Genomic DNA, 12,019 nt, shown 5'->3' with positions numbered 1-12,019 from the left:
GCTATTTGAGTCTCTAAGAAAGTCACATCCTGGATTTAGGTCATTAGTTTTCTCTTTAAGCTGACAATCTCATCAAGCTGCTCCTTTTAAGCACTACTACTCCCTAAGGGCAACCTTTCTGGATGTCCTTGGAGCAAGTAATTTAAGACTAGACATGTGGCTTATGCCACTTGACAGCCTTTTGAAATGCTGGGACTTCAACAGCACATTTTACAAGCTTCCTATCTTCCTTCCTTTCTAAAGAGGAGAGCAGTTAGTTCTGCCTTGCATTTCCTTGAGCAGCCATATTTCTGTTGATTCCCTCTAATGATTCTCAGTTGCAAAGGTTTATATATTTATGTTTACTCCTACCTGAATGGTATTTCAGTAAGAATGCAGACATGGCAGCCAGCTCTGCTATTGCTTTAATGAGCTGTGCTTTCTGTCCATCCACGGATGGCTTGCAAATCATTAAAATAGCTCCCTGGTAAGCACTTGGAGCATATTTCATCCGGGTTTCATTTTTTAATGCAGTCATAAATGAGCTGTACATTGCATAAGCATGTGCGACTGCTATGGCAACAAGAATTAGAAGGCTTGTGAGAACTGCATGGTGTTAACCAAGGCGATATTTTCATGCGCCAGGCTTTTGGGATGACAACAGACAATACGACTTTTGTCCATGGTGCCAGTGAGACGTGTGCCAGCACTCTTGCTGAGACAAATATATGTTTACCCCCTGAATCAAGATCTCCTCTGCCATTTGTCTGTTCTTTTCTCATCTAAGAGTAGAAGGAGCAAGATTTATTGGAGGTAGTGTCTTGCAAAACTTGTTTAATGTAAGAAAACTGCAACTGTGTGTAAACTTTGGTGATGGAACACTGGCATAGTCAAATAAAGCCTAGATGTTAGTAAGCACTCTTATGTGCTTAAAACATGCCTGAACCACTTTTGTAGTGTGGATTTTTGTGCTCTGTAGAGGGTTCCAAGCTGTCTCTGATCAAAGACAATATTTTGGTTTTAGTCTGGTGAATTTCAAAGCTCTCACTCTCTGCAGAGGAAAGAGGATTAACATAGATTAACATAGCTCAGTTGATAGGTTGGTCCTGCACATGCTGGTGTTGTGCAGTGTAGCTGAGATGATAATGTACATCCTTGTCCTGGTGTTCTCAGGTTTGGTCAGAGGGGCTTCTTTCCGTGCTTGGTGTGGATACACAGTAGATGTGCTACACAAGTCTGACTGGCTGAATGCAGCAGTTCACCAGCCCCAGGTGTTTCTGCTGGGGGCAGGACAGAAGTCTGTCCTCAAGAGAAAGGGTGAACCTGACCATAAATAATCTATTGTCAACATGTATGAAAACAAAGCATTGTTTACACAGCGCAGTGTGTTGTGGAGGGGTTTGGAGGAGGATGTTCTCCTGGCTCTGCTCACATGTTTTTCTTGCTTGTTATTGTGATACACAGGCAATTACAATCTCCATCTGTTTGGCCACAGCTCTGCTGCCTAAGGTTTGCCCATTCAGACTTACTGATAGAGCAGCTCAGGAGAGCTGCGTGGTCAGTGTGAATCAGTTGTTTTGTTCACCTTTCCTATTTGTTCCATTTTCACTGAATCCAGGAGCTTTTAGAAGACTGGGTCCCCTGTGGAAAGCTGGAAGACCTTCCAGTTCAGTAGAACTTTCTTCTGTGGATAGATAGTGGGAATGGTAACTTTCAAGAACTATGACAAGTTGGAGATGTGCACAGATTTAATAGGTTTAAGGTTAAATCAGAGCAATCATTTCCAAAGTTTGGGCAATGCAGCTGCCGTGGCAGTATTGAAGTTTTTTCAGAGTGTTTCTTTCCTCAGGTGGGCAGGAGTTCAGACATTGCATGTATTCAGTGAAATAGTAATGTTTTGAGGCTATTTTGCATCTCTTGAGTCTTCCTGTAGTGGGGAGTTTAGCATAAGGAATGGCTTCATGAAGGACATACTTTGATAAGGTAGGAGTTGAATGTTGAACTTCTGGTTCAGGTAATAATAGAGGTGAATTTTCTTAGCTGATTATAGAAGAGTACTTTAGAAAAGCTTTTTTCACCCCCTCTGATGAAAGGGCTGGGGGAAGTATTCAGTAGTTATCCTGGAAGTTGAAAGTAAGTGGTATCTATTTTTACTTCTTCTATGGATTTCAGCAAATGATTTATCTTATCACGTGCTTAAGCTTGAGAAAATAGTCTTTTAGTTTTCATTTGGACAGCCATTGCCATTACAGAGAGACTGTATAAACCATTTTTCCCCCATTACAGCTCAAATCCATTGATAGAGTAGGTAACCTTCAGTGGCAGAAAGATCTTTTGCATGACAGGATTCTGCCTTTTTATAGGTAATGGAACTGCAATGGCTGCATTACCCTACAGTTAAAGCATAAAAAAAAAGTTCAGGACTAAAGATACTCCATTTCTTTTCAGTGCTCTGTTAACCACAGCCACACTAACTAGAAAACATTTCTCCCACATACACGCTCCTTACTGCATTTGTTCTGATCAAATGCTGACTGGAGACTATGTATTTACCACCACTATTGTAAACACAAGAAGTAACCAATCTTGCTGATATTGGAGGAGATTGGGACATTTAATTTATTCATATTTTTGAAGCAAAGTTATGTAGCTAGGCAGCTGTATCTATAACAACACTATGCTAGTTATTTTTCTGGGCTTCTGGTTTAAATGTTTACTTGCACTAGAAACTACTGCTTTCTCAGAATCTTTATCTTCAGAAATGACCATCTCTGTGAAGAGCAGATTCGTTACTTGAACAGAAAAAGAATTGTCTGTCAGCAGAGCCCTTTCTTCTCTATTTTTCTCCAGCTGAGAAAGAATAAACATAATCTCAGAGAAAATAACTCTCAACCAAATTTATGTTTGTTTCCGTAATGACACATAGCCTCTCATTCACTTTTCCTTGGATGCAGGTAAGAAATGAATTTTAGGAAACCGAGTTTTGCAAATCTCTCTATATGTAGGGAGGAGGATTATTTTTCTAAGAGAAGTATGACCTATTTAGCTATTAACTGAAGGTTTTGGGTATTCTGTTCAGGTAAGTGAAAGTATCAAATTGAAAATGTGAGATGTATTTTAAAGTATTTGTACAGCTAAAGAGAGAGGGAATTTAATATGCATTATTTAAGTATTTCTTTAGCTTTGTATCATCAGTGTCCATTTTGAATTTCACTAACTCATCCTCTATTTGAAACATTAATGGCCAGAATAACCTAACGCAAGGATATTGAACATGCAAAAAGATGTATTACAGATAATATCATAGTGTTATGTGGGAAGTAATTATTCTGCACTCCTTGTTAAGAGGGTTTGTGAGTGTTTGAACTATGAACAAAAGAAAAGAGGGAGGAAGGAGCAGAAGGTCTGAAGTTGGTCTCTCTTGATGTAGCATTGTTAGGACAATATGTAGTCTTTGCTGCTAAAGGTGATGAAAAGTGTGTAACCTCAGTAAGCATTGACAGGAAAAAAAGTGCCACTATTATTTTACTGAGATTGTCTGATACAGTTTGTTTTATTTTTATTTCTTCTTTATTGATGTGACACATAAGTTCTTCAAGCCAAAGGCTGTTATTTGTAATGCTCACATTTTGCCTGAGACAATGGGACATCTATCCATTGCTTAGCTAATGATTCTGCAAGAGTCCAAATGATTAAATAGTTATATGTAATAATGGAGTAATACATGAGTAATATAATTTAGCAAAATTAATTTGTATTTGAGCTACTTAATATTTTCTAAGCGTGGAAGTTAAATATCATTAATATTAAACATGGCCATTGTTCCTGCTTACACTGACATCTTACTCATGATTTTCATTGTAACGAAAGCTGTTTTGTTTTGTGTGTTTTGTTTTTCTCATAGGCTCAAAATGCACAGCAGCTCCATGAGAGGATCCAGTCTTCTAGTATGGATGCAAAGTTAGAAGCACTGAAAGACTTAGCCAACTACTCACGAGATGTTACATTTGCCCAAGAATTTATAAACCTGGATGGCATTTCCCTCCTAACGCAAATGGTTGAAAGTGGCACAGAGTGAGTATTCTGCTTAAACTCTGGCATTCCTTCCGTGTGTGGTGATTTCATGCTCTCTTTCTGAGTTGAGAAATTAAATATCTCAAGAAGTCTAGACTTCTAGGGTAGTATGTTAATTATCAATGAGATACTCTTTTTTTTTTTTTTTTTTTTTTTTTAAATTTCCCCTAGCAATGGGCTGGGCAGGACTGGGAATGAGCAAAGTAGGAAGTCACAAGTGTTGCCTATACCACAAAGTTTGGGGAGACCGGGATCCTAGTTTCTTCTCTATTCGATAAACTATTGAAAGTATATTTAAAGGCTGCTATTTAAGTGATATAATTTAAAAACTGTGTTTTAAATTTCATGTTACTGAGAACGTGTGTAGTAAAACCCAAATGTAAAAAATTCTTTATGTCCATTTTTTATTGTTTTGATTTTGAATGGGATTTTTCTAATACCAGTTGGGTTTTTTTGACATAAAAATGAAAGCTGACCTCTGAAAATACACTCATTCTTTACCAGAATGCCTTCTCAAATTTGATCATTGGTGAAATTCAGGACCAAAGTCCTGAGTAAGTGTCCATTGGCTTAATGTGTAGTGTGCAGCAGAAAAGTGTCAACTGGACTGTTGTACTGTTAAATGATGCTTTAACAGTAAGTATTGGATTTCAAGTAAGAGGTTTGCACTCAGTGTCAAGCTCTACTACACAGGAATAAGTCAACAGTACGCAACACCATTTACTGAGAGAAAGAAAACTGAAATCAGATCATGTCTCCTCACAAATGTGCTTGTTCCCTTGGCTTCAAGGAGCTAAATAGCATTAGGAAGTAGAGCAAAAGTAGTAAGTGGTCTTTGAAGTGGAACACAACTGGTCTCTGAGGCTCTTGTACAGGATATATTGTGTATTTTCCACAGAAAAATTAAGTACTTTCCAGAATCCAGTAGTCCATATATTGGGTAGTGTAAAAACAACTGTGTGGTTAATGGCTTTTGGAACTCCAAATCCTTATTTTCTAACTACAGCTATATACTAAATTTCTAAAAGTTTGTGGTTTAATCTTCAGCATTTTGGGGCTATAGTCTTTATTTTTTACAGTGATGTGATCTGTGGCACACATCACATTATGCCACTTTAAAAATAAATACTTCTAGTTACCAAATTTTTCAACTTATCTTTTATTCATGTGGTATTTGTTGTTTATGGACCAACTTAAGTTTAAAAGGAAAGACAAGTTTAAGTTGATATAAACATATGCATGCAGTTATTGTACTAATGAAAGGTATTCTAAATGGACAGGCTCACATATAACTGTGAAGATCAGAACACAGGAAAATTAACAGTCACTACCCTTGTGGTTTGTTTTGTTTTGACATTATTCATGTTTAATGGTTTAATTTACTCCACTGCAGAAAGTATTCAAATGAAAGCATTTAATTTTCAGTTGAAACAGATAAGGAACATTCACATTTTTAATAATCTTTTCTTTTGGCTGCACTGAGAGTAAAGCAAGTGCCCTCCACCCTTCAGATATATGTGTAGCTGTGGGATGACCCAAGCTGGTCTGGATTAAAAATAACTGTTTGGGAGGGAAACTACTGAAGGCAACACTGCTGTTGAAAGAACTGCAAATTATACCCTGTAATAAGTCCTGACCGAAGGTATAAGTTTTCAAACCACACAGCAGGCTTGTAAACTGGACATATGAGCAGAGTTTACTGCCTTTTTCTTTTTTATTATTTTATTTTATTTTTTAAGTGTCTGAATTTTGAGGGATGTAAATTTTTTTCCTTTTTAGCTGATGTAATGTATCATCAAACATGCACTGATTGATCTACCTGTCTAATGTATTTATCAGTATTTCTGTCTGTGGGGAGAAATACTCTTGAGTTTGGCCATTGGACAAAGACTCAGACTGTAAGAGTTTCCAGCAGCTTCACGTGTTGATGAGCTCTTAGTACTCACTGCAGTCTTTCATGTTCAGCAGCCTAGACATTCTGCAGCTCCTGAGGGTGTGAGCAGGTCAGGATTTTCCAAGTCTGATTTTGCAAAGGGAGTCGTAAAACAGAACATCTGTGCTATGCTGTACATTCCCTTCTGCTTTTATACTGTGCATCACTGGCTGATGAGTGCATATTTAACAGAACTTGGGATTTGATGAAAGGAGCAAACATACAGAGGCAGAACAGCCTAAACCTGCCATGGTGCTTCTGCTTTCCTGTCTCATCTCACTTCAAGGTATTGAATCTGTTCCCTCACATCAGGGTCTGTCACTCACTGCTGTGTCAACACGCTGAGCAAACAGACAAACTACTTCCTCAAAAGAAAGAAAATAAACTTTTTTTTTCATTCAGTGCCCTAAGTTGTCAAAGAAAGGCAGCTGGAATCAGTCAGTTGTCCTCTTATGATCTGTTCTTGTTTTAGCTTGGACTCTCTGCACTACTGTTTAAAAGAGGTCCCACACAAGATACTCGCTGAACAGATAAATCAAATTGAAGGTCTCCTTGCCATTGCTCCCAACCTGGGCTCAGCACCCTCACCAATGTGGTCTTGTGGGCTGTGAGGCTGACAAGGTCACCAAAATGCTTCAGAACATAAAGCTTTTCTCTGTTTCCATAGGTGAACCGACACTGCTCTCTCAATGTCCGTAGGTGAATCTATAAAAACAATTACACTAGCATTATAGTGTAATTGTAATTATATTGATTAATATATATCATATTAATATAGTGTAATTACATTATAGTGTAATTGTAATTGTAAGCAGGGGCCAGGTATTGGAGGAAGAATGAGGAGCCAGAAATTTCGGGGTGGGGCAGAAACTTCTTTCATGGCCCAGTGTTAGAAGACAATGTATTTTATAAAGATGCATTTAAGGTATATCTTCACTGTGGAGTTATCTTAGCCACCTTGATGCTACTCCTGTAGAGCCAGCCTTGTTTGAATGGGGCTGTGAGTCACCCCTACAGCTGAGACAAACCTAATGTCTTGGTGCTGCTGACAGATGGTCCAGCTCCCTGCCTTCTTCTCCTATTTCTTGTGTTAACCCCTGTTCTTCAGCCCAGTCCTGCTTTTTTTCCAGGAGCTGGTTCCAGGAGTTGGTTCCAGTGTCTGTGTGTTTCACAAAGCCTATCCAGCCTGTTAACTTTTTGCAAAGTACACAATTCTGTTAGAAATCTAACTCTCTTACGTTAGTTTTCTGCTCAGTTAGGGACTCGAAGAAGCAAGAGAGGAGCTGGTCATGAGTGGATGCAGAAAAGGCCCTTTTTTGTGGCAGTAGACCCTAGGTGTCTCACTGAGCCACCACCTGAGAGCAGATGTGCTGTGAAATAGTGTGGGGGTGTTGGCTGTCTCTGCACTTGTATTGCACCCTGGGGACTGGCACTGAGGCTCTGGGAGAGCAGGAATGGGACATACCCTGTGGGGTGGCTGCTGGTGTTCTGCAGGGATCCTCTCTGTGTGCTGTGCCAGCTGCCCGTGGGTCGGTGCAGCTGGGAACAGCCCTACATCTGTAAGCCCAGGCTGAGTGGCGCCTCTGTTCACCGTGTGCTGCAGCTGTGCTAGAAATCGATGAATTTTGTTAATTCAAGCTTTATTCTCTATTTTCCCTGAGGGGCCAGGCAGTGCTCATTAGAAGTGCCATCGTGCTCAGTGCAAAGTTTCTCTGAGGTTTTCTTTGCACACAAATTTCATGTTAGAGGCAGCTCTTAAGTTATAATTTGAGTGTGTAATTAAGTTTTACTGGGTAGTCTCTGGAAAACAAGGCTCCCGTCTTTTTATGTAACTTTCACTGAGGAAGAGGCCTATGTTTTATTTATATTCAGCTTTATTTATTGTGCTACCTAGTAATTAATTCAATGAAGCTGATGACTATTAAAGTACAGTGACCAGAGTAAGAGAATGGAAATCCCTAGATTTCTAGTTGCTTCTCTTTCATTTCCCAGGTGATGAAAAGTGGTAGTGTAAAAAGTTGGCAAGAAATAACAGTGTTTCCTAGTTAGTTTTCCATATGCTATATTCCTGAATACTGAAGAAGATTAGAATGTGTTAGAGAATAAGAGAACTGTGGGCATGGTGTGTGCAAGCACAAAGCTGTAGGGGTTGGTGGTAGGGTGCATGGGCCCTAGTGAAACTGAGAGTGCATCTTGTCAATATGAATATCTTTATATCAGCAGAAATGCAACGTCTCAGAAGCTGTCTACATGTATCTTGATCTTGTTGATTGAGATGGCTTGTTTTTCCTTCAGGCACATTCTTACTTTCACAGCATTGCTACGAATCTTATTAACTGAAAAAGGAAAAAAAAAGATAGTTTTATGTTTGTTTTTTATGGTTTGGGTGACCTATAAATTATAGAAAAGACTGCAAGACAAGTCATGATGAGCAAGAAAATGCTGATTCCAATCTGTAATTATCCATGATGTCCAATCATTTCTCAGACTGTGTGTTTGTATCACCAAAGAGTGGAGTGTGCAGGCAGCTATTCTTCTTTGAGGTTTTTCAGAAAGTGATTTCTACAGCACTCCTAATGCTAAACTTTTTGTTCAGAAGCCAGTCCATGCCTACTTAAGAGGAGCTGACTGTGCAGTCCATCTGCTTAGGTGTACAGACTGTCTAAAGGGGAAGTGTAAGGATGTGCTGCTTCCACTCCCCCTCAGAATGCAATGCCCTAAAATGGAGCAGAAATTGAGCAATGCTGCTGAGTCCTAGGTGTCCTAATGACTGATAAAAAATATTTTCAGGAACCAAGGTGGAAGAAGGAGTCATGTCTTCTTGCTACATCAACTGTGATAACATAGTTCTCTCATTCAGAGTTGTATTCTGTAGTCAAGCCTAGAACTTGTGTTTCAGAAAACCATGTCTGCACAGATAATCTTTCTGATGTGGCAGAAGACTGTTAAAGTTGTAGGATTTTTTACTTGATGTATCAGAATAGCTATGTGACTGGAACAGACTCTCAGCCTTCCTTAGAAGGAAAAAAATTCCTCATAATGCCTTATAAAGCAAGAAAAGGAAAACGTTAATTCACACACTGTAAATACTTAAATGCCAAATAGTTTATAAAGGAATCTATATTTATTTTTGTTATTACTAGTAATAATAGTAAGGGTGGTCTCATGGGAGAGAAAGGAGAAAGGCCTATGCAGAATTTTTACCTTTTTTTAAATTGGCATTATCCTGATCTCTATGACTTTTTCAGCCATTTGGCTGAAATAACAGACAGTTTCTTAAAAAGAAAAAAAAAGACACTATGCTAAGCCTAGCTGTCTTGACAGTAACCAGACCAGAATTGTTTATGCTGCTGTTGAGAAGATTGTTCTCCAGACATCTGCTTCATTGATGAGGCTGTGCTGAGCAGCTTTATTGTCATACTGCCATGGCACAGGAACATGCTAGTTGATGCTGCTAAGACAAAGGAGCGGATAGCAGATTGGAGAAAAAAACACCTTACTTTTAACTTTAATTGTTAAATTTTGCCATCTTCTTATTTGAAATAATAAATGCAGTTAGATCAAGTTCATTTAAGCTTCTAAATAAATGTGTATTTGTATGGGCTTTGTGTCTTGACAAAGAGGAGCCTTCTATTGAACACAGATAGTTCCAAAGTTGGCTACTGTACAGCTGGAAGTCTCTGAGAGATCAATTGTGCATGGTTTAAGGACAAATTGCATTGTTCAGTGAAATTCTAGCTCTTGGCTTGTCTTACAGAGATAATACTGTATACCAGCCCAGTGGAAAACTGAAGACAGATGGGTTTGGAGTTGTTCCGACTTTAGCACACTTTTTGGGACAGTTGCTCAAATACCTGCTGGTGATTTTTTCCATCCCAGTCTGATGAGTATTTCAGCAGTGCTGTCAAAACGTTTAGACTGCCCTTGCTCACAGTAACTTGTTCCTGTCCTGCTTCATCTGGAGAGTTATACCAGTACTGTTTCTATAAAGCTGGACTGGGAAACTGGTGTAGGTTATGAAAAGTGACATTAGAGGCTACTTTTAATACAATATTTCTTAACCCAGTTTAGTTCCCTGATTGAACTCACGATATTGCCCCAGAAAACAGTTGTGAAAGCCTAACTCGGTAGATAAATGGAAAATGAATTTTCAGAAGATAGGAAAAATATTAAGCTAGTGGATTTTTGCCGCTATATAGAGTAGTCCTTTACCACCCTTCCTGGCTACTGGCTGTGTTGTACCTGCTCCCTCTCTTGATCAGCTCCAGTGCTTATTTTACTCCTCAGTGATGCAATTCAATTTGCTAAACTGTCAGAACTCAGCCAATGGAGAGAGGAAATTAATTTGTATTTTTGACAGCACAGGGTATTAAACAGGCTTAACTATTCCTGTGAAGCTTCACCTGGCAGCATAGATTACTTAATCTGACATTGCTGCCAAAATCAATTCTTGTCCAACAGGGGTTTTACGTAATCTTAATTTCTTAGTGCTTCTGTAATGTTGGGAGAGGGTGACTATTGTCTGTGAGGCAGAAATCCAAAGGAGTATATAAAATCAGGTAATCCTACTATACCACTGTGGAGATGGTAATGGCAGGAGAATGAGAAAGGGCTGCAGCTCCATCTTTCCGTGCAGTTTCCATAAAGAAAGAAGGAGGTGTAGGATTTTTTTCTGGAGTGGCTTTTTTTGTTGGTTTACTTTTCTCCTGCTTGTTCTATTTTGGGTTTGTTTCCCCATCAGTCTTCAGGCTTGGATTACACCCTCCCTCTCAGCACACACAAGTACAATTTTTCTTGCATCTTTTACATATGCAAAGCACACACTGTGGGCTTTAGATAAAAATCACAAAATCGTCTCACTTGGAAGGGACCCAGAAGGATCATCCAGTCCAACTCTTGAGTGAATGGCCCCTACAGGGATTGAACCCACAGTCTCTGTGTTATTAACCCTGTGCTTTAACCAACTGAGCCAATCTCAAGGTCATCTGAAGGTGGAACTGTCAAAGATCACATTTTGGAGGGAAGGGAGGGATAGTTGCTGGTCCCTCCATCCTAAATGCTATTTTTCCAGGCTTGATTTTTTTTTTTTTGACTTTGCCTGTGTTTGGGAATACTAGCATTTAAATGACCCCATTTAAATGGTGATATCGACACCCTGTTGACAGGAAGAGGGATGAGGAGAGGAGACAGTTTTACTGGGTCTTCTTTGGCAACCACTTTTGTAAAATGTTATAAAAAGAGTCATTCCAGCAGTGGATTTATATTTCCAAATATTCTCCAGAGTATGAAGGTGGGCAAAATGAAGTTTTAATTTAACTCCAGGCAAAACTGTAGTATTTGAAAAACCAAGAAAAATAAGGGGAAGAGCTTAAAATCTCCACTTCTGCAACTTTCCAGGATGTTTTTGTCTTTTGGACCGTGTATAGCTGTGGGATGTTGTGGTGGCTGTGAGGAGTCTGAGAGCTGCTGTGTAATTTAATAGTAATAGTAATTTTGTAGCTTGTTCCAAGTTAAAGTGTTCCCCAGATTTCATATGCTTATGATAGCCACACCTGTTACAAACAGAAGCCAGAAATTTGTCCTCTTGAATTTTTCTTATCATATTCCTAAACACTGCCTGTTATCTAGAATGTGTGTTATCCTTGTGTTTGCTTGAAAAACAATAGCCAAATGGTGCTTTAATGTGGTTGGCAGGTCATTCATCCATCATCCCATCAGTGTTTTTATAGAGGAGGAAGTTTCTGTGAACATCTTCCACCTTTGGTAACAGTGGCCTGTCTAGGGTCATACTGCATGAAAAGCTTTTATCCTCAGTGGTTCTCTTACACAATGCTGCTCATGTTCAAACAGTGCAGGCTCAGAAACAATTGTTGTGCTGAAGTGGTGTGACTGCTTAAGGTCTTGGTATCTACCTACAGTGTCTCCCTTAATAGGATGTTTTAGTTTTTTCCCCAGTTCAGAAAAGACCTTCTTGTGCACTGTGTGTTACTCCAGCTGGGGTTTAGGTTTGGGGTATCTTTAGTCTTTGTACAG

At 39.1% G+C, this 12,019-nt stretch overlaps 1 protein-coding gene across 8 annotated transcripts in view; it reads left to right on the top strand.

The window, feature by feature from the left end:
- Positions 1 to 12,019, top strand: part of ELMO1 (engulfment and cell motility 1) — a 302,881-nt gene that overhangs the window by 83,145 nt on the left and 207,717 nt on the right. For all 8 annotated transcript variants that reach the window (XM_085573345.1, XM_085573347.1, XM_021553298.4 and 5 more), the window contains one exon: positions 3,884 to 4,053. In XM_085573345.1, the coding sequence (XP_085429471.1) occupies positions 3,884 to 4,053 (170 nt within the window). The remainder of the gene's footprint in view (positions 1 to 3,883; positions 4,054 to 12,019) is intronic.

This window comes from Lonchura striata, chromosome 2 (genome assembly GCF_050655825.1).
Source record: "Lonchura striata isolate lonStrDom1 chromosome 2, ASM5065582v1, whole genome shotgun sequence".
In the NCBI taxonomy this organism is placed as follows: Eukaryota; Metazoa; Chordata; class Aves; order Passeriformes; family Estrildidae; genus Lonchura; species Lonchura striata.
The sequence above is the reverse complement of the archived record's forward strand: the minus strand, read 5'-3'. Positions and strand labels throughout refer to the sequence as shown.